This window comes from Hoplias malabaricus, chromosome 4, assembly GCF_029633855.1.
Source record: "Hoplias malabaricus isolate fHopMal1 chromosome 4, fHopMal1.hap1, whole genome shotgun sequence".
Lineage (NCBI taxonomy): Eukaryota > Metazoa > Chordata > Actinopteri > Characiformes > Erythrinidae > Hoplias > Hoplias malabaricus.
This window is the reverse complement of record NC_089803.1, coordinates 22,857,163-22,880,637: the sequence shown is the minus strand read 5'-3', so window position 1 is coordinate 22,880,637 and position 23,475 is coordinate 22,857,163. Positions and strand designations below refer to the sequence as shown.

Below are 23,475 nucleotides of genomic sequence, written 5' to 3'. Positions count from 1 at the left end.
GCTGTGTCTCCTGAATCCTATTGTTGCTTACTACAATAAAAAAACCCAATTTCCAGAAAAGTCAGGACATTTCTTAAAATATAATGAAAATGGGAATAAAAAAAACTCTTGAAGCTTCATTTAACTGACAAAGCACAAAGAAAATATGTTATCACTGAACAACTTGATTTTATGTTGTAAATATAATCACATACAACATTTGATACCTTCAACACATTCTTAAAAAGTTGGATATGAGGAAAAAAAAAAGTTTGCAGAAATTCCTGTCATGCTGTAGTGATAATTCTTGCCACATGGGCTTGAGAGTACTTCCAACAACTACTGTAACTCGACAAAGTCAGTCACTGCGTAAAAACAAAATGCAACCTGAAACACTATTATGCAAAGAGAAAGTCACACATCACATTCTAAGCGGAACCTGTAATGAGTTCTCTGGGCCCAAATTTCTGATTGTCCAAAAGACTGTAGAAATGTGATCTGTGGCCACTGAGACTGTTATTGGTAATAGATGCAAAAGCATCTCATGGTATAGTGGGGACATCAGTGATCACATTACAGGGTCCATTAAAGTGGAGGCAAATGAATTTTTAGATAGACATTCGTTGGCATCAATTTGACGTCTTTTCCTAGGAAGTCCATGGTTATTTCAGCAAGACAATGCCAGGCCTGTGCTACAAAAGCATGGCTCCATAGACACAGACCGGCCTGCCTGCAGTCCATATCTGCCTCTCATGGCGCACAGACACCTACCACCACACAACATATGTTGCTGTTTCGCATGTGTGAGTCCTTGTCGTAGCTCAGTTCTTATAATGACTCACTTCTAACACATCAGGCAAAAAGAGGGATTAGTAGTTGGTCATTATGCACATCATTCAAATGGATGATTTCTCTCCAAGAAGGTTGTTCTTGCTCATGCTGAATGATGAAATTCACAACAGCTGTCTTACTTTTCACAGACTAATGCAAACACTAATGACTGAAAACAATCTCTGTGACTTTGTGACAGCTAACTAAAGCAGCAGAACAGTGTCAGGGAGAGCAAAATGCCTCCTTATCTGGATTGTTTGCATTCATCTTTCATACACACACAAAAAAATCCAGCTATCAATACGCCATACTAGTACATTATTTGGAGCATCAGGCACAAACTATGTGCTTTATTTTCTTTTCCAAAGACTTTTACATCTGTCTCTACATCCACTAAATATTCTAAGGTTATTTCAGGCCGATTGTAAGTTCATCGAAAGGTAATCTTTGATAACTCAGGCAATTTTACACTTTACTGAAAACTCAGTTCACTGCTAAATATAGAGACGCAGAACAAACAAGTACCGTTCATTACAGCATCATTAAATACCAAATGACTCTTACTGTTGTGGCCTGAAGCAGAACATTCACCCTGAATCTGCTGCAGGCTTTTCTTTTACACTTTCACTTCTTCTGCATTCAGCCACAAGCGCTTTAGTGAGTGTAGGTACTGATGGTGGCTGATTAGTTTAGTGTCCCATAAGCAACTTCAGCTAATCCAAAGAGTAGGAGGCAGAACTCCATCTCTCCAGAGAATGCAGCTGCACTAATACAAATCCCAATGTTGGGGGACCCCTTGAACTGATGTTAAGTTCCTGTGCAGCTCCTGACCATCCAATTTTTGCCAAAGGATTTCAACTGTGCAGAAACTACACAAGCTGTGTGCACATAATTGAGAGTGCAGCCTAAAGTAACTTACATATTAGATTTGCGCATTGATTAGTCATCACTAGCATCTTTGAATAAGCACAACTCCTTCTACAGTAAGTGCAGTATACAATTCTGAATCTGCAAGCTGTTAATGAACCATCTGTTTCTTCAAAGGGATCACTGTGGCAAATAACATAATGACAAATGATTAAATGGTAATTAAGTGGAATACTGTTAACTTAATATTGCTTACAGTCTAGCACGGGATTTGTAGCGTCTATCACAAAATCTCCACAGACTAATGCGCATAAGGTATTGTTATACTCTTCTGCACTATTGACTGACAACAGTTTTCTGTAACTGCTCTTAATTAATGCTGACTAAGCCAGGGAAGCACAACATGTCTGCAAGTCTGTCGCCAAAAAGTTTCATTTGTAGCCATGGTTATGGATTTTCTCACAGAAGCGCTGTGTTTTGTCTTTGACGAATGAGAGTAATTTAGCAGGCACCACTGTAAGGCACTTCCCCTTTGCCTGTTTCTCTAAGGCTTTATTGGTGGCTAATTGAAAGCAAGCAGAGAAACCCACACTGACCAAATTAATCTCATTAGAGAGGATGCATGGTTATCTGTGTAAGCCCAGTGTGGGTGAATGTGGGGGTATTTCTGTGTGCGCGCGTGTGTATTCATGCTTACTGAGAACATAACAGCATGTGGTGAGGGGGTGTGCAACTGGATTGTGGACACAGCAGTTAAACACTACCCTTTCTCTCTATGTTTTTCTCTGTGTCTGTTTTTCTGTCTGTTATTTCTATGTTTCACTCTCCTTTCTCTCTTTATCTCTCTGCTTCTCTCAGTTCGGTCTCCACCTCTGTTTCTCTCATTTCTATATTTAAATTTCTATAGTTATTTCAAATTTATCCCCACCAACCCCTCCACCATCTAGTCTGCTTTTGCTTCTCCCAATCCGTTTCCCTCTGTCTTTGTCTCCATTTACAAGTGAGAGCTATCCTTCCTTCCCGCTCTCTTTTTATTTTAACCAATTCTCCATGTCTAAGCTCTCACGTGATTTCTATATTTTGTTCCTTTATTACTTTCTTTATTCCTTTCCCCCACTTCACAGCTTTTGTTTCTCTCATTCCTTTCTGATTTCACTTTTCTTTCTTTAGTATTTTCCTTTCACTCTTTTCTCCCTCTGTATCTGTTCCTTAATTTCACACTTTCCCTGCTTTTTTCTTTCTCTCCCTCATGTTTTAAATGTAAAGAGTGCGTGAGATTCAGAGAGTGTGAGCTCCTCGTGTGTGGAGGATAGAGGAGGCGGCTAATGGAAATCTTCCAGAAGGTTCTGGGGTGAACGGGATGGAGAGGGAGAATGAGAAAAAGATGGAGGAAAAGCAAACATTCTGTATGCTTCATTTCCTGCCAAAGAGGATGCTTGCAAGGGTTTATAGTGAAACACACACACACACTTTCACATGCCAGTGCACACCAATGTCACATGAATGAGGTAAAAACACTCACTTTTGTCAGAGTCTTTCACAGTGGATCTAAACAGGCTAATCACATTCTTCAAACCATCCTCGGTGCAGTCTTCTAGTTGAAGATGCATGACACACGGCGGAATCACTGCCACAGCGTACACTGCGTGTCTCATAATGCTTTTAATAAGGACTTATCACTGCCATGTTCTGCCTTTAAAAGAAGCATTAAAGCAGCATTTCTGCTTAAAATTAGAATTACACACAGTATTTGTCGTATTATGCGAAGCAGTGTGTGTCTAAGCTTAATCGGCTTGGCAGAATTCATGATTTTATAATTTTTATATTTTGGTGTTTTTGCTAATCAGTGTCCTCTGCTGTAACACTCAGCATGCAAGTACACCATAAAACCACGGGTAATCCCCGCCGTGCCAACCAATAAGGCAGTCAAGCTCCGGTCCCGCCCCACTATCTGTAACTCCAGTGATTGCTGTTCCCCACATCTTTTACCATGGATTTGTCCACTCTATTCCTTTTAAAGATTACTTACTACAGTCACGCTACGTTAGGCTGATAATACTTCTGCGTTGATTCGACATAGAGCCTACACCGTAGGCTACACAAGATACCTACACCATTGTGAGTGTTTATGCCTCTGCACTGGTGTTGTCAGAGACTCGCGGAGGGCGAACTGACGGAGGTGGACGCACACGCTAAAACACACAGCGAATTTTATTAAAACAAAACCATACAAAACAAAAGAAAGGAAACACGATGACTGGAAAACAAATCACGACAGAGGCAACAAAACGAGGAACAGCAGATACAGACTAGACTTGGAAACGAAACGACAACGTGAAAAACAATGACCGAGAAACAGCGGAGACAGACAGACTTGAGAACGTGACAGAGGTAACAGGGACCGAAACAGTGAAAATGACCAACAAACAGGAGAGAAACAGGGGAACTTAAATACAAGACACAGACAAGATACACCTGGAACAGATAATAAGAGGGCAGGGTAACAAATGAGGCACAGACGAGGAGGCGGAACAAAGGTGGGACTAGGGCAACTACAAACAGAGCCATGTGCTGAGAGAGCACATGGCGGGGAAAACAGACATGACAGAACGAGGGCGTGACAGGTGTAGGTCATTCTTTGGGACAGAGCACAGTTTACATGAGGTGCCAGGAAAGTAACTAACACAAAGCCGGCATGTTTTTCTCACTTGGTTCAGGTTCTCGTTAAGTTATTTTTTCCTGGAGATGTCAATATTTTTCTTCTTTTCAACATTTTTATTTATCCCTGACACCCACACCATGTCTGAGGAAATCTCTCACTACAAATTTGCTGCCATCTCTGGTCTCTATAGAGTGGAGAAGAGTTCATGTTTCTGTACTTCTTCGGTTCAACATAAACAATGTCCATCTTACTATTCAACAAGTCTTTGCAGTCTGCATTGATGTGGCATGTAGTTACATTTTTGGAGAGGTGGGTGTCAGGCTACAGCGTAGGGTTCGCACCATCCCACTGCCATAAATTGGCCTTTAGAGTCTACCTTAATTCTGTAATTTCCACCAATTGAGGGGAATAAAAATAAAAATTGCTCATCCAATTTTTTAATATTCTAATTTAAGTTTTGAGTTTTAAGTAATAAGACATTAATATGCATTACTAAAAGACTAAGTAAAGTAACAATTAACCATCAAGTAATGACAGAAAGAAGGATTAACTTTATGTAAGAATTTTATAAATTCCCCCCCAAAAAATGCTAGTTATAGCCATTTCTTGTTTAAAATAATGACTTTATGATTAATTGTGACATTACCTAACATTTCAATAATGCGTATTGCTATCTTAAGTATCATGAATTATATACCCTTATTGGACAGTGTCATTGTGATGGGTAAATATATAAATTTGATCAAGGAGAATCTTTTTAATAATAAGCTTAATTATTAAGATGTAGAAAACATTTATTCAATTTTATAATAAATTCATACAAATGCTACACTTAACCACTTTAATGGCATTTACCTGCCATTACCTGCCAGCTGCTGGCCTTCACGGCAGTCTACTCAGTTGATGAAACATAAGCAATCGGATTTTTAGTGGTTCTACATTGCCCAGTGCTCCCTTTTCTTCTTCTCTGCTGTGGGATTTTCAGTATCTGGATGCATGCTCCAGATGTTCTGTAGAAAGTAAAGGGAGCATGTCTTTCATTGTAAATATCTGGGACACAATTTCAGAAACACTTTTCTAGCCTACGGATATGTCAGTAATACCGTGTTACAGCCAGGATGCATTTTATCTCCGGAGCAGCTTCAGCTCTTGCAGGAATGCTGCTGCACTCAGACGGAATACTTCCCACTTGGGAAAAAGTAATGTAAAGTAAAAGAGGCCTCAGCGGATTACACCTATCTCTGTCTGCCTGCGTATCCACTGCCAAACTCCAGGCTCTGAATTAGGTTGTTGCAGCCTGAGTAAAGCATTGCAGCATCTGGGTCCAGCTGATGGTCTCACGCAGACGAGGTCAGGGGCCTGAAGGTCCTCAGAAAACATCACCTCAACCTTATTTAGAAAAAAAAAAGCCCCTGACTTTGTCATATCGCCCGAAACTGTCTTTCACTCCCTTGACCCTCGTTTAAACCCCGGCACAGCACATACACACATACACACACACACAGACTCACACGCAGAGAGAAAGAGAGAGAGAGCAGGCCTTTGCTAACACTTGCCCCAGGACATACACTCATCTTTGAAGGCACGTATCTCCTCAAGGATCATCTGCCCTCAAACAGGCTGACATTTACTCTTCAAGACGTGTTTGTGTTTCTCTCTCTCAGTGTGTGTGTGTTTGTGTGTGTGTGTATTTGTGTATCTGTAAGATTTTGAATTAAAGAAACCTGAACTGGATAAAATCGACACTGAACTTTTAATGCATTCAGAAACACACACAAACACAGGCACAGACACAAACACAGACAAAAAACAAACACAGACACAAACACTGGCACAGACACAAACAGAGACATAACTGGAGACACAGACACAAACAAAGACAGACACAGACAGATACAGACAAACACAGGCACAAGCAAACAGACACAAAAATACAAACAGACACAAAGAGACACACACAAACACAGACAGAAACAAACAAACACGCACAAACACAGACAGCCATGAAAACAGACACAAACAAACACAGACACAAAGAGACACACACAAACACAGACCGACACAAACACTTAAACAAAGACAAACAGGCACAAAAACGGAAACAAACCCGAACACAGACAGACAAACACAAAGAGACAGACACAGACAGAGACAGACACAAACATAGACAGACACAAACACAGAGACAAAAGCACAGACAGACACACAAACACAGGCAGGCACAAACACACAAGGAGATAATATCTTAGAGGGACAAACCTATAATTAGAGACTTCATCTAAGTGATGACTTGATTAATTAATTGGCTAAAAAGGGCGGAGAGAGAGAGAGAGAAAGACAGATAGACAGAGAGAGGGAGGAAGAGTAAGGCAGAGAGAGAGAGAGATGGACAGAGAGAGAGAGAAAGAGATGGACAGAGAGAGAGAGAGAGAGAGAGAGAGAGAGCGAAGGAGAGATGACAGAAACAGAGAGAAGGCAGAAAAAATATAACAGAGGAAATAGTAGAAAAAACAGATTAACAGGAAGTGAGAGATGATAGAAGACAAAAGAGTGTGTGTGTGAAAGAGAGACAGAGCGTACTTTTTCACATTCTACCCCCTCTATTAGAAAACTGATAAGAATGAATCGTTAATTAATTAGCAGTGATTTCATTTTCACTGTTTAGTTTCTTTGTGCTGACTGGACTAAACACTCATTTAGCCTCTTTAATCACAGAACACGACCATTCACAGATAATTCATTCATTCATTATCTGTAAGCGTTTATCCAGTTCAGGGTCGCGGTGGGTCCAGAGCCTACCTGGAATCATTGGGCACAAGGCGGGAATACACCCTGGAGGGGGCGCCAGTCACAGAGCAACACACACTCACACCTTCACTCACACACTCACACCTACGGACACTTTTTTTGAGTCTCCAATCCACCTACCAACGTGTGTTTTTGGACTGTGGGAGGAAACCGGAGCACCCGGAGGAAACCCACAGAGACATGGGGAGAAGACTCAACAGGATAATGTGCTCCCTGTGTGTGTGTGTGTGTGTTGATCACGAGTGTTAGTGCAGTTTGGATATTTGAATTGTTGTTAGGAAACAGAGGGTTACATTATAATTAAAAACAAAACATATCTGATTGCGTGAACTGTGATGAAGAACAAATCCATACACAGGCATGCACGCTCCCGCACACACACACAAGCTGCAGCAGGGAGTGTACAGACAGCATTGAATTATGGGTAATCAGTGCATAAAGTAGAACATGGGCTACACGTTTCTCAGGGGAAGAGGAGTCACCTTCATTACCGTGACAACACACACACACCCCTCAAATAACATCCCAAATAATCGAGTTGATTAGGTGCTTTATCTGTTCTAAAATGAGTTACATCTCAAGGGGACATTGCTGTTTCAGTTATTAATTAATGAGCTGATGTGATGACAGATTATCTCTATAACCTCTAGAAACACAGGAATCCACTGCTGAAACCTTCTTCAATGTCAGAGAACGATAGCATCTTTCTTAACTACAAAGTTCAGCACAATTCCCTCAGGCCACATGACACAATACCAGTAACAATGTGATAACTCCCTGAACTCTTCAGCACACACCAGTCCACTGCCATGTGCGCAGGTCCAAACAAGTAAGCGAGACGGACCAGGACGCGGGTCGGAAGCTTTGTGTCCAATACCAGAGTTACAGTCACTCTCTTAAAGAAGCTACTCTCTGTTCTGTATCTGTAGTTTCTGAGCAAGTACACACTCACATTCACGACAGAATTCAGATTAAGTGTTTAAGGTTATCGCACTCAATGCCAAGCATGGACTAGAGTGGTATAACAACCCAGAACAGTGGAGCTGTGCTCGCCGGAGTAAAGGAGCACGATCCAGTACCTTTGGGATGCACTGGAGTGGTGTTTGAGATCCAGAGCTAATCATTCAACTTCAGTAGCTGACCTCGCTAAGAGTCCGGACGCTAAATGCTATCACATCATTACGGCAATGTTGCAACATCTACTGTAAAGTCTTCCCAGTGGAGCACAGGCTTTCACTGCAACAAAAAAAAACAGGACAGAGTGAACAAACTAAACCAGCTAAAGCACACACACACACACACACAAACAGAGAGGACTGGGCACTATATCATTTGTTAAATCTTATCTTGATAATGGTGTGTGTGGTACTGATATCCAGGGAAACTGTAATATGTAAATAACCCTGCTGTGTGAGATATACTAACCAATCACAGCTGCAGATTCTCTCTCTCTCTCTCTCTCACACACACACACAATGACACAGCTCTTGATTTCTACAAGGCTCTTCCTCCTAAGAGTACTTATGGAAGCTGAGAGATGTTCAGATGAGAAAGTGAAAGCATTAGGATGATGTAAAGTGAAACTGGGAGACTTCATCGCTCTCATTACACTATTGATCACCCTCCAATAGCTCTGTAATGTAAAACACATTCACTCTCACCATCTCCCTCAGCCAGCCTAGACAAATGTGTAATACCCTCTCTCCCTCTCTCTCAGGCTCCTATTTAAACATGTGCATTCACATCAGTACAGACACAAACACTTGGGCTAAGACTGATTATAAACGAGTCTAAGACTAAAATAAGGAGAACAAATACGAGTTTCAAAAGCTCAAAGTGGGTGAGACCTGTTTCTCACATTTCCGCTTAATCAGGACAGCGTTGTCCTAAATGTCAACGTAAACATTCCTACTCGGGCACACACACGGAGCTCATCAGTACAGGTGACAGGTGTACGGAGCTGTGCTCAGATAAACGCTTTGTGAACTCATTCCAATCAACCTTTAGAATCAAATAAAAATCACCACAGCTCACTGAACAAAACCACACCACCCACAAACTACTGATTACACTCTCTTCTTCTCTCTCCCTGTCTCTCTCTCTCTACTGTGCTCATTTTTATCATTCTCCCGCCCTCCCTCTCTTTCTCTTCCCTGTTCTCTCTCTCCCCAATCTCTCTAGTTATTCCTCTCTCTCTCTCCCACACGTTCTCTAGCTATTGCACTCTCCTCATCACCATTCTCCCAGTCTTTAAGTCTCTCTTCCTCACACTTTTGTTTGCCTCTCTCCCTCTCTTTTGCCATGTGCACCTACACACACACACAGATAGAGATAGAGAGAGAGAGAGAGAGAGAGAGAGAGAGAGAGAGTTCAAATTGAATCTCTTATTCTTCTGAACACTGCATGAAGAAAAACTAGATGAGTGTGTTATTGTTATTTGAGGGCTCACACATCACATCTCACCTGCAGCACACACACACCGCCACACACGTACACAAACTGCCACTCTATCATTCATGTCTAATTCACTACTTTCACTATTCCCTCCATTCTTCACCTCCCTCTTCCTCTGTCTGTTTCCCCACAGATTATATTTATCTTCCTTTATACTTTGTATATTCTGTTTTTATTCTTCCATCCATCTGCACCCCTCTCCGAACTCACATGATAAGATTACACACACTGACACTATCACAGCAGAGAGGGGGGCGGGGCATGTGAGTAATGAGCCGGGGAGAGACAAAGAAACAGAGAGAGGGATGAGGGGATAAAGGAAAGACTGAAGTGGATGAAAGAATGTGAAAAGGAGGAGGAGGTGAGATGAGAGAGGCACAAATTGGATAGGACCTGCGAATGAGGAGGATTTAAATGGCACAGTTTCTACACTCACTCTCTCCCTCTCTCTCTCTCGCCCTCTCCCTCCCTCTCTCTCTCTCAGATGTGTGACATAATTGTCAGTGTAATATATTCCGATTTATCCAGCTCACGCAAAGCTTTTCCAATTAAAGATCTTGTCAGAACTTTGAGTCCATTAAAATATAGACATCATCATCATCATCACCACACACACACACACACTTCCTGTTTTAGAAATCTCAGCACCTGAGAAAGTAGGAGAGTAGGATAAAGGCATGAGAGCAGCAGGAAGAGATAGAGAAGGAGATGACGAGAGAAATAGGGGCATAGAGAGAGCTAGAAGGAGACAGAGAGAAAGAGAAAGCGAGAGAGTACACACAACCGATTCAGATTCTGGAGATCTAACACGTCCCGTGTTCAAATATTTGTCACGTCATTACAGAAACTTAACTTCAGCGCTGACAGGTGAGTGAGAGCCAAAGAGAAGGAGATGGAAGTATAAAACTGTAGCAGTGGTGCTGGAGGCCACCTGGGTTCCTCCGTCAAGTAACTGCTCCCGATGTTGCCATGGCTACCTCAAAAAATACGCAAATAACAAAATGTCTGATTGATAGATTGCTCTGTGTGGAAGCTAGCTTGAAAACGAACCCCTGAGTTTCTAATAGACTGTAAATTATTAACAAAATCAACCTTAAGAGGGTCTGGGTTCAGATGTCACAGAGAAAGCCCCGGCACAGTAATGAATATAGGTTTAGTGCATGTACAGTATCAACAAGCCATCTATAACATACATAAAACAGGGACGTGAACTTCATTAAGTACAGTATTTGGCAGCAAGTTGGAGGTATGATGTCTGATGTCTGTGTGACCGTGTAGTTCTGAGTATTTAGGAGTCTGATGGTCTGCAGTAGGAGGCTGCTGTAGAGTCTGGCAGGGATGGCATGGATGTTGTGGTACCTTCTGCCAGGTGGAAGCTGAAGGATGTATAAGTGTGAGGGATGCGTGGGATCATCCGCTATGCACATGGCTTTGTGGACGCAGCGTGTGGTGGATCTGTCCATGACAGAGAGGAGTGAGGGACCGATGATCTCCTCAGCCGTCCTGACTATCCGCTGTAGGGTCTTGTAGTCGGAGGCGTTGCGATTCCCGAACCGTACATTTATACAGCAGCTCGCAATGCTCTCTACAGTCCCTCAGTAGGTGATGGGGAGGAAGGGAGGGGGCGAGGAGCTTTCTTCAGAGACACTGCTGGCTATGGAGCTGGTGGTGAGGGACAGGTGGGGTGCTGTTGATGTTCGGCAGAGAGTGATCACCTCATTGCTTTGTGATGATCAGTGTAAGAGCCATGGGAGGGCTGTCATTAAGATCTTCGGGATGCCAGTGGTGCTCAAAGAGAATGGTGAAGGTGTTGGTGAGAACTTCTGCCAGCTGTTCAGCAGTTCTTCAGAGTTCTCTGAAGACCTCTGATTTTATCTGTGTAGGATCTTCCACACCTGAGCTGTGGTCAGGCAGAACACCAGGTCTTTGGAAGGAGAGGTGGTATACTTGAGATCTGCGTGGTAAATATCTCCAGGAACAAAAACACTCTGGCAGAGTGTGTGTTCTGAAGCTCACTGATGGCTCCATACCGGTCACTAGCACTTCACTTGCATTCACACTGGAACAAGTACACAGCGGTTATGAAAACAGTAGTGAATTCCCATGGTAAATATCCTGTCCTACATCTGTCAATCACAAACTCTAGAGACTAATACAGCGTTCCTACCCCATTCAGTGTTGATGTAAACACACAGGCCCCCTCCTTGAGTCTTACCACACACAGCTCCATTTCTGCGGGCGTGAAATGAGACAAGCCCACTGAGCCGAAGCACACCTGGTATGGTGTCACTAAGCCAAGTTTCGCTGAAAACAAAAAAGCGTCAGTCTCCGTGCTCACGCTGGGCAGACCGCTGGAGTCGGAGATAGTCTAGTTTATTGCTCAGGGAGCAGATGTTAAGACAGCAGCATGGAGGGAAGAGCTGGACTAGTGGGGTTAACTTTTAGCCTAGCATGGATCCTCACCACTTGCTGTGCTTCTGTTTCCTTGCACAATGCTTACAGTATCCTCTCACACAGCCAGCAGCCGTTTGAAATTGAAGTAGGGTCTGGTGGCTGTGTGCACGAGCACTGGGTGTTATAGTGCTCAATTTGATCAGAAACTTAAGAGCTAAACTTGGGCTGTGATGATCAATGACATCTAATTTTAAGACCCATATTTATTTTATTTCATTCTTATTACCTGCTTTGGTTACTACATATCCGGTTTATTTTATGATAGTACATCTTGCTAGTGAGGGAGCGAGAGAAACTGTAAGCAGTATTCGGTATGGAAAGCAGAGGATGTGTGATTCATCCTCTGAGCAGACGGCCTTCTTTACTAACAGCATTAGAGCCACAGCCTCCAGCCAGAACAAGAGGGGGAGGAGGGAGAGAGAGAGAGAGAGAGAGAGAGAGAGAGAGAGAGAGAGAGAGAGAGAGAGATTTTCACAGTACTCTATAGGAGCGAGAGGTCTATCAGTTTGCCTTTGGGAAATACCTTTGAGTAGAAGCAGATGAGGCTGTGAATTTAGCAGATGAATTTAACACACATTTATTCCTGGGTGCATCATCAAACTAGCACAGCTAAACTTTCTCTCTCTCTCTCTCTTTCTCTCTCTCTCTCTCTCTCACACACACACACACATACACACACTGTCCTTATTCTCTCTCTCTCTCTCTCTATCTCTCTCTCTCTCTCTCACACACACACACACACACATAACCTCAGTTTCTCAAACTTTTAATTCACCATTTACTGGGACTAACCATTACTTCAGGGCACAGTGGCCACACACACACACTTATACACACAGACTGTGTGTATAAGCACTGAAGTCAGCTCAGTTACTTTCTTCTAGCTGTACACTGCTCAAATCTCCTCTATAATTTGACATCAACTTTAATCCTAACCTCTGGTGCTTACCTCAGAAAAATAAATATTTTTAATATATATTTTTTCAATTTGATTCAACATACAGTGGAATGTGTCTTCTGCTTTTAACCCGTCTGTGGATGTGAGCACACACACACTCACCACTAGTGCACTAGGGGCTGTGAACACACACCCAGAGCGGGGCGCAGCCATCCCCAGCATTTGGGAAGCAGTTATGGGTTTGCTGCCTTTCTCAAGGGCCCCTCAGCCGTGGACTGAGGGAGGACGACAGCGCTGTTCCTTCACTCCCACCACCCCCAATTTTTCTGCCTGTTGTGGGAATCGAACCTTCAGTCCTAAGCCCTCTTCTCTATCCATTAGGCCACGGCTGCCCACACAGCTTTTCTGAGCGGAGAGTATGAGCGTAGAGCAGTCTTCTGCTGCCAGAAATAATGCAGTCGCAATTCCCATATTCGGGGAATTTGCAAGGGTCAGCACAGCCGGAGTGCAATGACTGATTCCTCGCCTTGGGTGAACTGCCTTTGTGATCACGGTGTCGCCCCTGTCACGTAGATACTGCTACTGAGGTCAAAGTAAAAATACTGAGAGTCTCTAACAGACAGGCTAGTCCAGAACAGGGTGACAGAGGGGAAAAGCCATCCTTTATTTTCTAACATTTATGTAAATACAACTTTAAATGTCAAGCCTTTATCTCACTTCGTATTGTGTGAGCATTTTTTCATAAAACGACAAGTAGAAAGGGTCTGCAACAATCTGGAATTAAATCTCATTACATTAACATACATTTAAGAAGCCTGCTCTTCCAGGTTACACTGCCACTAACGTTTTTTTTTTTGTCTTTCTACTGACTACTGTGTTTCAGGATATTGTTTTAATATTGTTTTTTCTGTTTAAGGCCATTGGATATGGCTTTGTTATCAGTGTATTTGACCTGGACTGTTACACATTTTGCTTTTTGGGTCGCCCCATGTATTAAAACATGTATTACACTCTACTTTACTCCCCTCAGATCCCCCTCAGATAACTCTCTCTTTATTGTTGGATGCACTGTGGTCCTTTCAGCTTTATAATAAAATGTTTTTATACAACTACCTTTAAAGTGTATATACTTTCAGCTTTTATGTTCTTTACATATCATTCGTTCATTCATTATCTGTAACCGCTTATCCAATTCAGGGTCGCGGTGGGTCCAGAGCCCACCTGGAATCATTGGGCGCAAGGCGGGAATACACCCTGGAGGGGGCGCCAGTCCTTTACCGGGCAACACACACACATTCATTCACAGACACTTTTGAGTCGCCAATCCACCTACCAAAGTGTGTTTTTGGACCATGAGAGGAAACCGGAGCACCCGGAGGAAACCCACACAGACACAGAGAGAACACACCAAACTTGAACCCACAACCTCCAGGTTCCTGGAGCTGTGTGACTGTGGCACTACCTGCTGCACCACCGTGCCGCCCTCTTTACATATCAGATTAACGCAAAACCACAAATGAGACATTATTAACAAGAAAAAAAAATAGTTTAATACCAGAAATAGCCATCATTTAGCATCAACCTTGGAGGATTAACTTGAAAGACAGAATGACCACTTCAAATCCAAAAACTGCTGTTACTAGAATGTAGGTTTTAACAGTAGGAGAACATTTGCCACTTAAAAGCTTGATTAGAATGGTACCACCATTAAAAACAGCTGCAGGAGTTCACAAATTAGCCACACTGCCCTTGTAAATGCCTGCACACCAACCTGCGGAGGCTGCAATGCCACTACAATACCCACAGAGCAGCAAAATTAAAAAGTAACTTACCGTTCTTTTCGCTGTGTGGCTTGATGACTTCTTGTCCAGGCAGGCATGGGCACGGACCCTCACACTTGGCTGAGATGCTCTTTTTTGAAATGCATGCCTGGAACTCCAGTTTACACTGTGGAGAGATTAAAGAGGGTTATGGGTAATGTAGTGTACAGTATGTTAACAGACTATAAATACATTTCTTTGTCAAGTCCCTGCATCAGTTTCTATTCCACTGTTTTGTTTTATTTCCACTAGTCAAAATTTACTCCTGTGTGGTGTGACAGCAGCTCCAGTCCAGTCAGTGGAGGGGTTACTTTACAGGTGCCTGACAAACATGACAGAGTAGACGAGAGTGAAGTGTGAGTTAAGGTAACGTACTCTTTCTCTGAAAGATGTAAAGCCACCTGTTGTTAACACAATGGGTCTAGACAGCTCAACACGCTTGGAGGAGACCACTAATGGCCACTGCACTCCTCAAGAGAGAACAAAGGGAATTGTATTCTAGGACTCCCGGCCTCAGATGGTGGAGGCATCTCCTGGTAACAGGGCTGTCGCTCTAAACAAACACTGAACCACTTGGAAGCCCACTTCAAGTTAAATTTGGTCCAGATTATTAAACTTAGTGTCACATTGATTATATATATATATATCCATCAAACCCCACTTTAGTGAAGCCAAAGTGTTTAATTAGAATGCACGGCTACATACATATCACAGAGTGACAAAAGTCAGAGGCTATACCTCTGAAATCCTTTAATAACAAAATAACATTCCGCAAAGTGTGAAAACTACAATCTTCTAAAGTTTGAAGTAATTTCACATTCCTTTCACGTAGCTGAGGAGGTTTGAAAAGAAAAAAAAACTGAAATGAATTACCCAGCCATGCAAAACGCAATTAAAATGCAGAGAGTTAACAAGAACGAGATCCTATCATTATTCAGACGCTCTAGTCTGATAGAGAAACAAGATGGATATTTGTGTTCAGACTCTTTAATAGTGTGTTTTAATTACAATTCAAAACTCCAAGCAGTTCTTTCTCATTAAAACACCTCAGTCAATCACACATAGACATTGCATGCCAGTGTGGTTGTGGGTGTGTTTTAATGGACTGAATTCACCACATGAAAGAAGTTCACTTGATGAATGGGGTAAAGATGAAAATAACAAACTTCAGGTAAATGAGTTCTCCAGAAGTATTATAGACTTAAGATCATATTACCTGTTAGATAAAGCATCCAAATTACATCCACACTCACTCTCAGTCATCTCACAATGAGCATATTATGCTTTAACTGGACCCAAACATACACACAAACACACACAAACCAGCCACACCACTTTTTTAACTATTGTCTCAAAACTAAATCAAGCTCTGAATGTCGCCGTGGTATCATTTTAAGTTGTTTTGACTGTTATGTTTTGTACGGTGAAGAAGCCAGTGTAAGAGATGAGCTCCTGAAAATAATGGCTGTCAATCAGCAAGCAGGGAGCTGTCTGTGTTGCTGAATTAAAAGAAAAACAGTTTCTTCTGCTGGTTGACATATAGTTCTCAATATTTCCATCAATTTCACTAGTGATATCAGCAGAGGCAAAAGGACAGTTTTTCCTGTTGGAACAAAATCTCATCTCAGAAAAGTAACTTTGCAGAAGAAGGAAAACAATCATAAAAGTTCAATATATGCTTTTGAATAACTATTGTATTCTTTATTTTATGATATTTTTTGTAACAATTCTGGATGTCGGTTTATGATTATTTCGTGGCACAATGTCAAGGTGTTCTTTGTCCTAAAAAAGTTACACATTTTAAAGTCTTGAGATTTCTAATCATAGATGAAACAGCCTTTCATGATTAAATTTTGGTCCACTCTGAAATGCAGCTGGAATTTTCAAATTATGCAGACAACGGAGACAAGCTATTGCTTTGACACTGACGATGGACATAATATACCACCATACTGTGCACTACCTTCAATTTAAAAATATCAAGAACATTGTCTCTTATCCTGAACTGAATCATTAAAGACCTGAGATTTCTTATCATAAAGTCGAAACAGCTGTCTCCTAGATATACGCGCAGTTTCTGGGTTAACAATGAACTGATTAACATTAATATTTAGGTAGCAGCTTCATCAGAGTATGCAGAGTAACAGATGGACCACTGTCTGTAATTGTAGAGCTACAGAGCACACCAATATGGTCTGAAAATGAGTGTAAAAAGAGGTACTTTTAATGTAAGTTTACTTTCAGTGTAAGTTTAAAAATAACCACAAAAACCAACTAAAACTTTTGATTGTGACAGTGATGATTTATGTCTATATGTGATTTTTGTCCAAAAGCATTATATATTCAGACAACCGAGAGTCAGTAATGTGTAATCTGAATATACTGTCAATAGCTATGTTTGTTTTTGCAAAGTTAATTTGCTTTTGATTAAAGATCCATGTTGTAATTTAATATGAATTATTTCTCACTCATTGCTTGCTGAAACAAACAGAGATTCTGTCAAAATTGGAGAATGTAATGCATTGGTGTGTTATAAAGGAGACAAGATTTCATTGTTGAAGTATGTTCTCATCTTTTGTGAAAAATGGAAATATGTATGTTTTTTCCAGGTTGTAAATTTGGCTTGACATCAGACCATAAAAAGTCAGGAGTGCGGACTGGAAGCAATAAATGGAAAGTACATGCATCTTTTTATGTAGTTAACTGTCATTAATTATTGAGTAATTTTATGATTGCAGCTAAACATGGTAGAAAAATGCAATAATTCTTGACTGGTATGAGGTCAGGGAGAACCGCTGACTGTATTACAGTAGGTTGTACAGGAGCAGCCGTGTGTCTCTGTACAATTCTGCAGCAGTAACACACTGTCACATTCACAGTGTGTTGTGACAGCTGTATGAAAGGCTTAGAGAAGCACAGTGATAGCTGTCAATGCAAATCTTTCCTGCCTCACTGACATATTCAATTTTCTCACACATACCCACAAAACACACACACATACACATACACACACACACACACACACACAACACACTGCTGACATATTCCATTTCACAGCGTCCAGTTTAAATTAATCTATCTTCATTACAGCACAACAATCACCAGGCTAATGTTTACTAATTAAAACTTCACAAAGGCACACAATACAAACCTGGATTAAGGAACACAGAAGCGCACACACACACACACACACACACACACGCACACACATATACACATAAATACACAGGGATAATGAAAGTCAAATTAGACCACTCGCCCAAGGAAATCATATGATATATTTCTCTTAAAAAATTCAATTTGCTGAAATTGGAGGCAAACGGCATGTGTGGCCATTCAAATTTGATTACGGCATGACAGGTACATTCACAGCAGAGACACACACACACACACACACATACATACACACAAACAGAGACACACAGAGCACAGCACACACATACAGTGGTGCTGAAAGAGTGAAAGAAAAACAATACAGCAACTAAACATGGCATGGAGGTGGAAACACTCTTAAGAGGATAACAGTACATATTGGGGGAGAGAGAGAGAGAGAGAGAGAGAGAGAGAGAGAGAGAGAGGGAGAGGGAGAGGGGGAGAGAGAGAGAGAGAGAGAGAGAGAGAGAGAGAGAGAGAGAGAGAGAGAGAGAGATGTTATTAAGCAGTAAATCTGTTACGCACATTAAGCAGTGTGTGAACAGCAGAGTGTGTGTGGTCCAGATATACATCACACTGTGGGGACCAAACTCTATTTACACTTACATTGTTGGGACTTGTCTCCCTTATAAAGACAAAAAAACATGTCCCACAAACTGGTCCCCACAACATAAATCTCTATATTTTGTCATGACATGTTTCAAGGTTAGCTGCATACAGGAGCAGACCCTGTGTGTGTGTGTGTGTGTGTGTGTGTGTAAAAGAGTATTAGCAGATCAATTACACAAACAGAACATAGTTAAGCTCTACAAGCGTGAACAGAAGCTAACGCTGCCAATGCGAAAAGAAAAGACCAAATTCTGCCTCAGTGTACACCCTCGCCTGCTTTTATCCCTCTAAACCTCATTTCTTTTCTCTCTCTCTCTTTCTCTCTCCTGTTCATCCTTCATTCCCTCAGCTGGCTCCAGCATGCAGCAGTGCCCTGATGAGGCTCAACACATGCTTTTCTTTTATCCCTGGTCTCATTCATCCTCTCTCTTTCTCTATTTTACTCTCCTTTTTTCCCCCATTTCTCTTCAACCCCACACATGTAGCTTGCCTCCACACATAATAGTACTCCTCAGAGTCAATTAAAAAACACCTGCCTGATATCACGAGAGAGGAGAAGGCAGGCAGTAGGTAACACAACTGCTCTCTGTCTCAGACTGGTGTTCATTTCTGCAGAAAAACATGGTGTGTCCTGCTCACCTTTACTCTCACCGGACCAGGGGTGCCCAAACTTTTGCATTTAGTTGTGGGTAACTATGTATTTTGTATTTAATGCCTATTTAGACTTATTAGGGCATTACTCTCTCTCTCTCTCTCTCTCTCTCTCTCTCTCTCCCTGTGTGTGTGTGTGTTAAGATGGACTGAAGGTAATGTATGTATGTGGATTGCTTAGAGAGCAGGAGCAGGTGCCCTTCCATTCCTCAGTGTTTATTCCCTGCAGGACTTTAGCCAGTCTACACTGAAGGTGACAGAGAGATGGAGGGAGTGATAATTGGAGAGACGAGAGACGGATAGAAAGAGGGATGGAGGGAGAGCGAGAGAGGGAAGGAAAAGCACACAAACTTGAGAATCCAATAGCAACAGCGGACACAGTTCATCTACCCGATCATCCATCACCAGTGACTGAACCACTTACACACACACACACAGCAGAGAGAGAGAGAGAGAGAGAGAGAGAGAAGGCTGAGTGTTAAAGGGTAAATTTAGGCCTAGTTTACTGAGTTATAGTTCAACAGGTTAAAGGTCCTGCTTTTTCACTGATACGCTTTGACCTCTGCTCACTTACTTTTCACTCCCCAACAATGTACACACCCACACACAAAACTGACAGGTCAAGGACTCCTGGTGTTAAGTAAATATTTGAATCATTCCCTCGTTTGTCATTACTCCAAATGAAGAAACCCACAGGAGCCCAGGCTTCCACCTGAAAAATCCCACATACTGTTAGATGCAAGGTGACGTTTACTGGTCTTGTGCAACGCTGTCCTAAGCCCTATACCAGGAGGATTTGTTCTACCTGGCAAAGTGCTGTAATTTAAGTGATTAGTGACAAAATCCTTTATTTTAATCCAGTACAAATCTGCAGCGTGTGTAGTTTTTACAGGTCTGACACTAATAATTCCACACTGAATGGCCTGCTATACTTGGCTGAACTCGAATCTTGCTCAGTAATTGTAATCCTCTTCTAATTCGTCTCATGCTAATGTAATAACAAATCCTAACAACAGAGACAATACGTGCTGTGTTGTTGTTGTTATTGGGTGCGGCACCTAGCATGGAACACAGAGGTGTACGTACACCTCTTCCTTTATTCCACATGAGCTCCAGCCAGTCAGATCCCAATAAATTATACTACACAACCCCCTCTAGTAAAACTAATCCACACTGAACAATGCTGAACTCAGAACTTACCAACAAGCTCATGAATATTAAGCTGGTGGTGACCATAGCAACATTATGTTCTAAGAAGTTTGCTGGAGATGAGGGAAACTGATGATGGTGATCATGATGATGGTGAACATTGTGATGATTATAGCAATTCTATGATTATATGATGACAATGATTATGATGACAGTGATGATGACAGTCTCGGTGAGGATGATTGTGATGATAGTAATGTTGAGGATAATAATGGTGATAATGACAAATTATGACAATGATGAAGAAGGTAAAGAAAGTGATGGTATAGATCAGAGATCTTCTAACGATGATGATGCTAATGAGGATGAGGATTAATTTACCTTTGAGGCGTAGGTGTGACCGTCTGATCCGCACACGGGGCTGGGATGAACAACAGGACATGGCCTACATTTCCCATGAGTCATCGCTCCAATCCAGTGCTTATGCGGAAGACTGCCTTTCCTGGGCTTAACACTGAAAGAGACATGGAACACATGAATATTATTTATTATTCAAAGCAGTGGAAGGCTCTGAGATCCCTTCACTTTGTTCGCTTTTCACTGGGGTTTTTGACAATGCTTTGAGTGAGCAGCATTTAATTATAGTAATGACAACTAATTAAAGTTGATACGTAGAGGGTACAGGGTGTCAGAAGTTACAATACACACTTTCATCTGAATACCCCTGTGAGTAATGGGTGAGGGGGCCTCTTTTTAGGCTATGTCTGGAATATGGCCTATCTTAAAAGCTGGCATATGGTATACCGGATTAAGGGCAAGTTTTTGCAGTGGGAAGGTGGTCTATCACAACAATAAAAGCGTGTCCTGCTACTCCTGACTCACCTTGTGTGTGTGTGTGTGTGTGTGTATGTGTACATACAAACACATATACATTCATTCATTATCTGTAAGCACTTATCCAGTTCAGGGTCACAGTGAGTCTGGAGCCTACCTGGAATCATTGGGCGCAAGGCAGGAACTCACCCTAGAGGGGGTGCCAGTCCTTCACAGGGCAACACACACACACACTCACATTTACACATACGGACACATTCGAGTAGCCAATCCACCCACCAACATGTATTTTTGGACTGTGGGAGGGAACCAGAGCACCCGGAAGAAACCCACACGGACACAGGGAGAACACAGGATTCTCCAGGTGTCCCACACAAACATGTGGAAAGAGGATTTGCCGATAAAATGGGTCTTTATTTTTACTTTATGAACAGAGTGTGGTTTATCTAACATGGGAGGATCTCTCTCTCTAACTCCCTCCCTCCCTCCCTGTGTGTGTGTGTGTGTGTGTGACTCGTGCTCCAGCAGAGGGAGTGAGAGCGATAAAGGACAGTGTGACACCTGTTCGTTCACAGATTATGAATAAATTTGTTTGAAAAAAAACAAAACAAAAAAACAAAAAAAAAACAAACTCAGAATGTTCAGCACTTACTTACACACAAACAAACACACACACACACTCCTCTGTGCAGGTTCATGAGAATGCAATGGCAGCTTGTGTGTGTAACTGCCAGAGAGGTGTGACATAAACCCTACAATAACAGACTAGAATTTCTGGCATACTGAGTGTGAGCCATGTGAGAGAGAGAGAGGGAGAGAGAGAGAGAGAGAGAGAGAATTCTTTAGGCATTAATGTTAAATATCAAGGCTTGAATGTGTCAAGGGGTTACTGCTAGTGTGTATGGGTGCACATGGCTCTTAGGTCTGGACACCGCTGGTAAACACACATGACCCCTATAATAAATCAACACTAAAAGCAGCTCCTGCTGACCATGTAGGTGCACTTTGCAGTTCTACAGTTACAGACTGTAGTCCTTCTGTCACTCAGCACATTAGTTAAGCTTCGTTTTTTACCTTGTTTCCCCCACGTGAGGTCATGTCCCCCCACAGAGCAGGTGTTATCTGGGTGGTGGATCATTCTCAGGACTGCAGTGACACTGTGTGTCTGTGGTGGCACCACATTAGTACAACACCGCCATGTCATGCCTCATTCGCAATGTGCTACAACAGCATGGCTCTGTAGACACAGGGTGTGAGTGTGTGCCACAACAGGCCTGCCTGCAGTCCAGATCTGTCTAAGAGACACCACGAAGGGTGGGGTGAGGGGGGTGTTTTTGGGAGACTGTTGAGTAGCTGGAATCTTTTCTCAAGCAAAAACCTTAATGCTTTGATCGCAACCCTAAAAACGCAAACGATTCTAGGGCAGCTGGTCTTTGCATTGCGCAAAACTGTCATGAGCATTGGGAAAGAAGAAACGTTCAAAAATGAAAGCCTTTGTAGGTATGGTTACTATTAATCTTTCACGACACTGGTATTTTTTATTCTTAAGATTGTATCCTTCCACTCATTGTGAGTGGGAACTTGGATTGCATAATAGGACTAAGATTTGAAAGCTATGATGATTTTGTCATACATATTCATCCCAATAAAGTATTTAAACCGTGTGCTAAACCCACATTCCCTCACGGCTCGTTTCTCTGCTGAACGCATAAGCCACATCCAGCCGGCTGGGACCTGAGCACTGGTGTCTCCCAGTGTTGAGTATCAGTAACTGACAGCGATCTGAGAGTGGATTAAGCAGACCACCACCCACATTCCCTCTGGAGAGGCTACCCCTCTATCTCCCTCCCAATCACACACTGCACCATCATTCTAGATGGGTGAACAAGAGTCTCTCTCTCTCCCTCTCTCCTCTTTTCTCCTAAGAGCTTTCAGAGAATCATCTCCTCCAGCGCTTGCTAAATTACCACTCGCCTCTCTCTGCCTCTTTGCCAGCTGGCTTGGTAAATAACGGCTGTTTCCATTTCTTTTACTTTACTAGCTGCCTCCTCTTGATTATGAAAAACGACATGTGGAGGATTCTTTCTTTAAAAGGATTTTTACCGTATGATACAAATGCTAGTGAAACCCCTTTTTCCACAAACACAACTCATATCGGTCATAGTTTGTATGCTACATAGTACAAATAGGTTAATGAAGAGGTCGTCGAATCCACATCTTTGATCTAGTTTCCAGGCCAGGATTTAAAAATGGCCGACTGGTATGACACTATAGCTGCAACTGCTAATGTACCTGACTCGTCAGGT

The 23,475-nt window shown here is 42.1% G+C and overlaps 1 protein-coding gene and 1 non-coding gene across 2 annotated transcripts in view; both read right to left on the bottom strand.

The window, feature by feature from the left end:
- Positions 1-23,475, bottom strand: part of spock1 (SPARC (osteonectin), cwcv and kazal like domains proteoglycan 1) — a 338,530-nt gene that overhangs the window by 35,956 nt on the left and 279,099 nt on the right. Inside the window, 2 exon segments of the mRNA XM_066668610.1 lie at positions 14,786-14,900; positions 20,717-20,849. Coding sequence (XP_066524707.1) covers positions 14,786-14,900; positions 20,717-20,849 — 248 coding nt within the window.
- LOC136695758 (U1 spliceosomal RNA) lies at positions 13,365-13,530 on the bottom strand. The gene has a single exon (XR_010802356.1). It is a non-coding gene; the product is annotated as a U1 spliceosomal RNA (small nuclear RNA).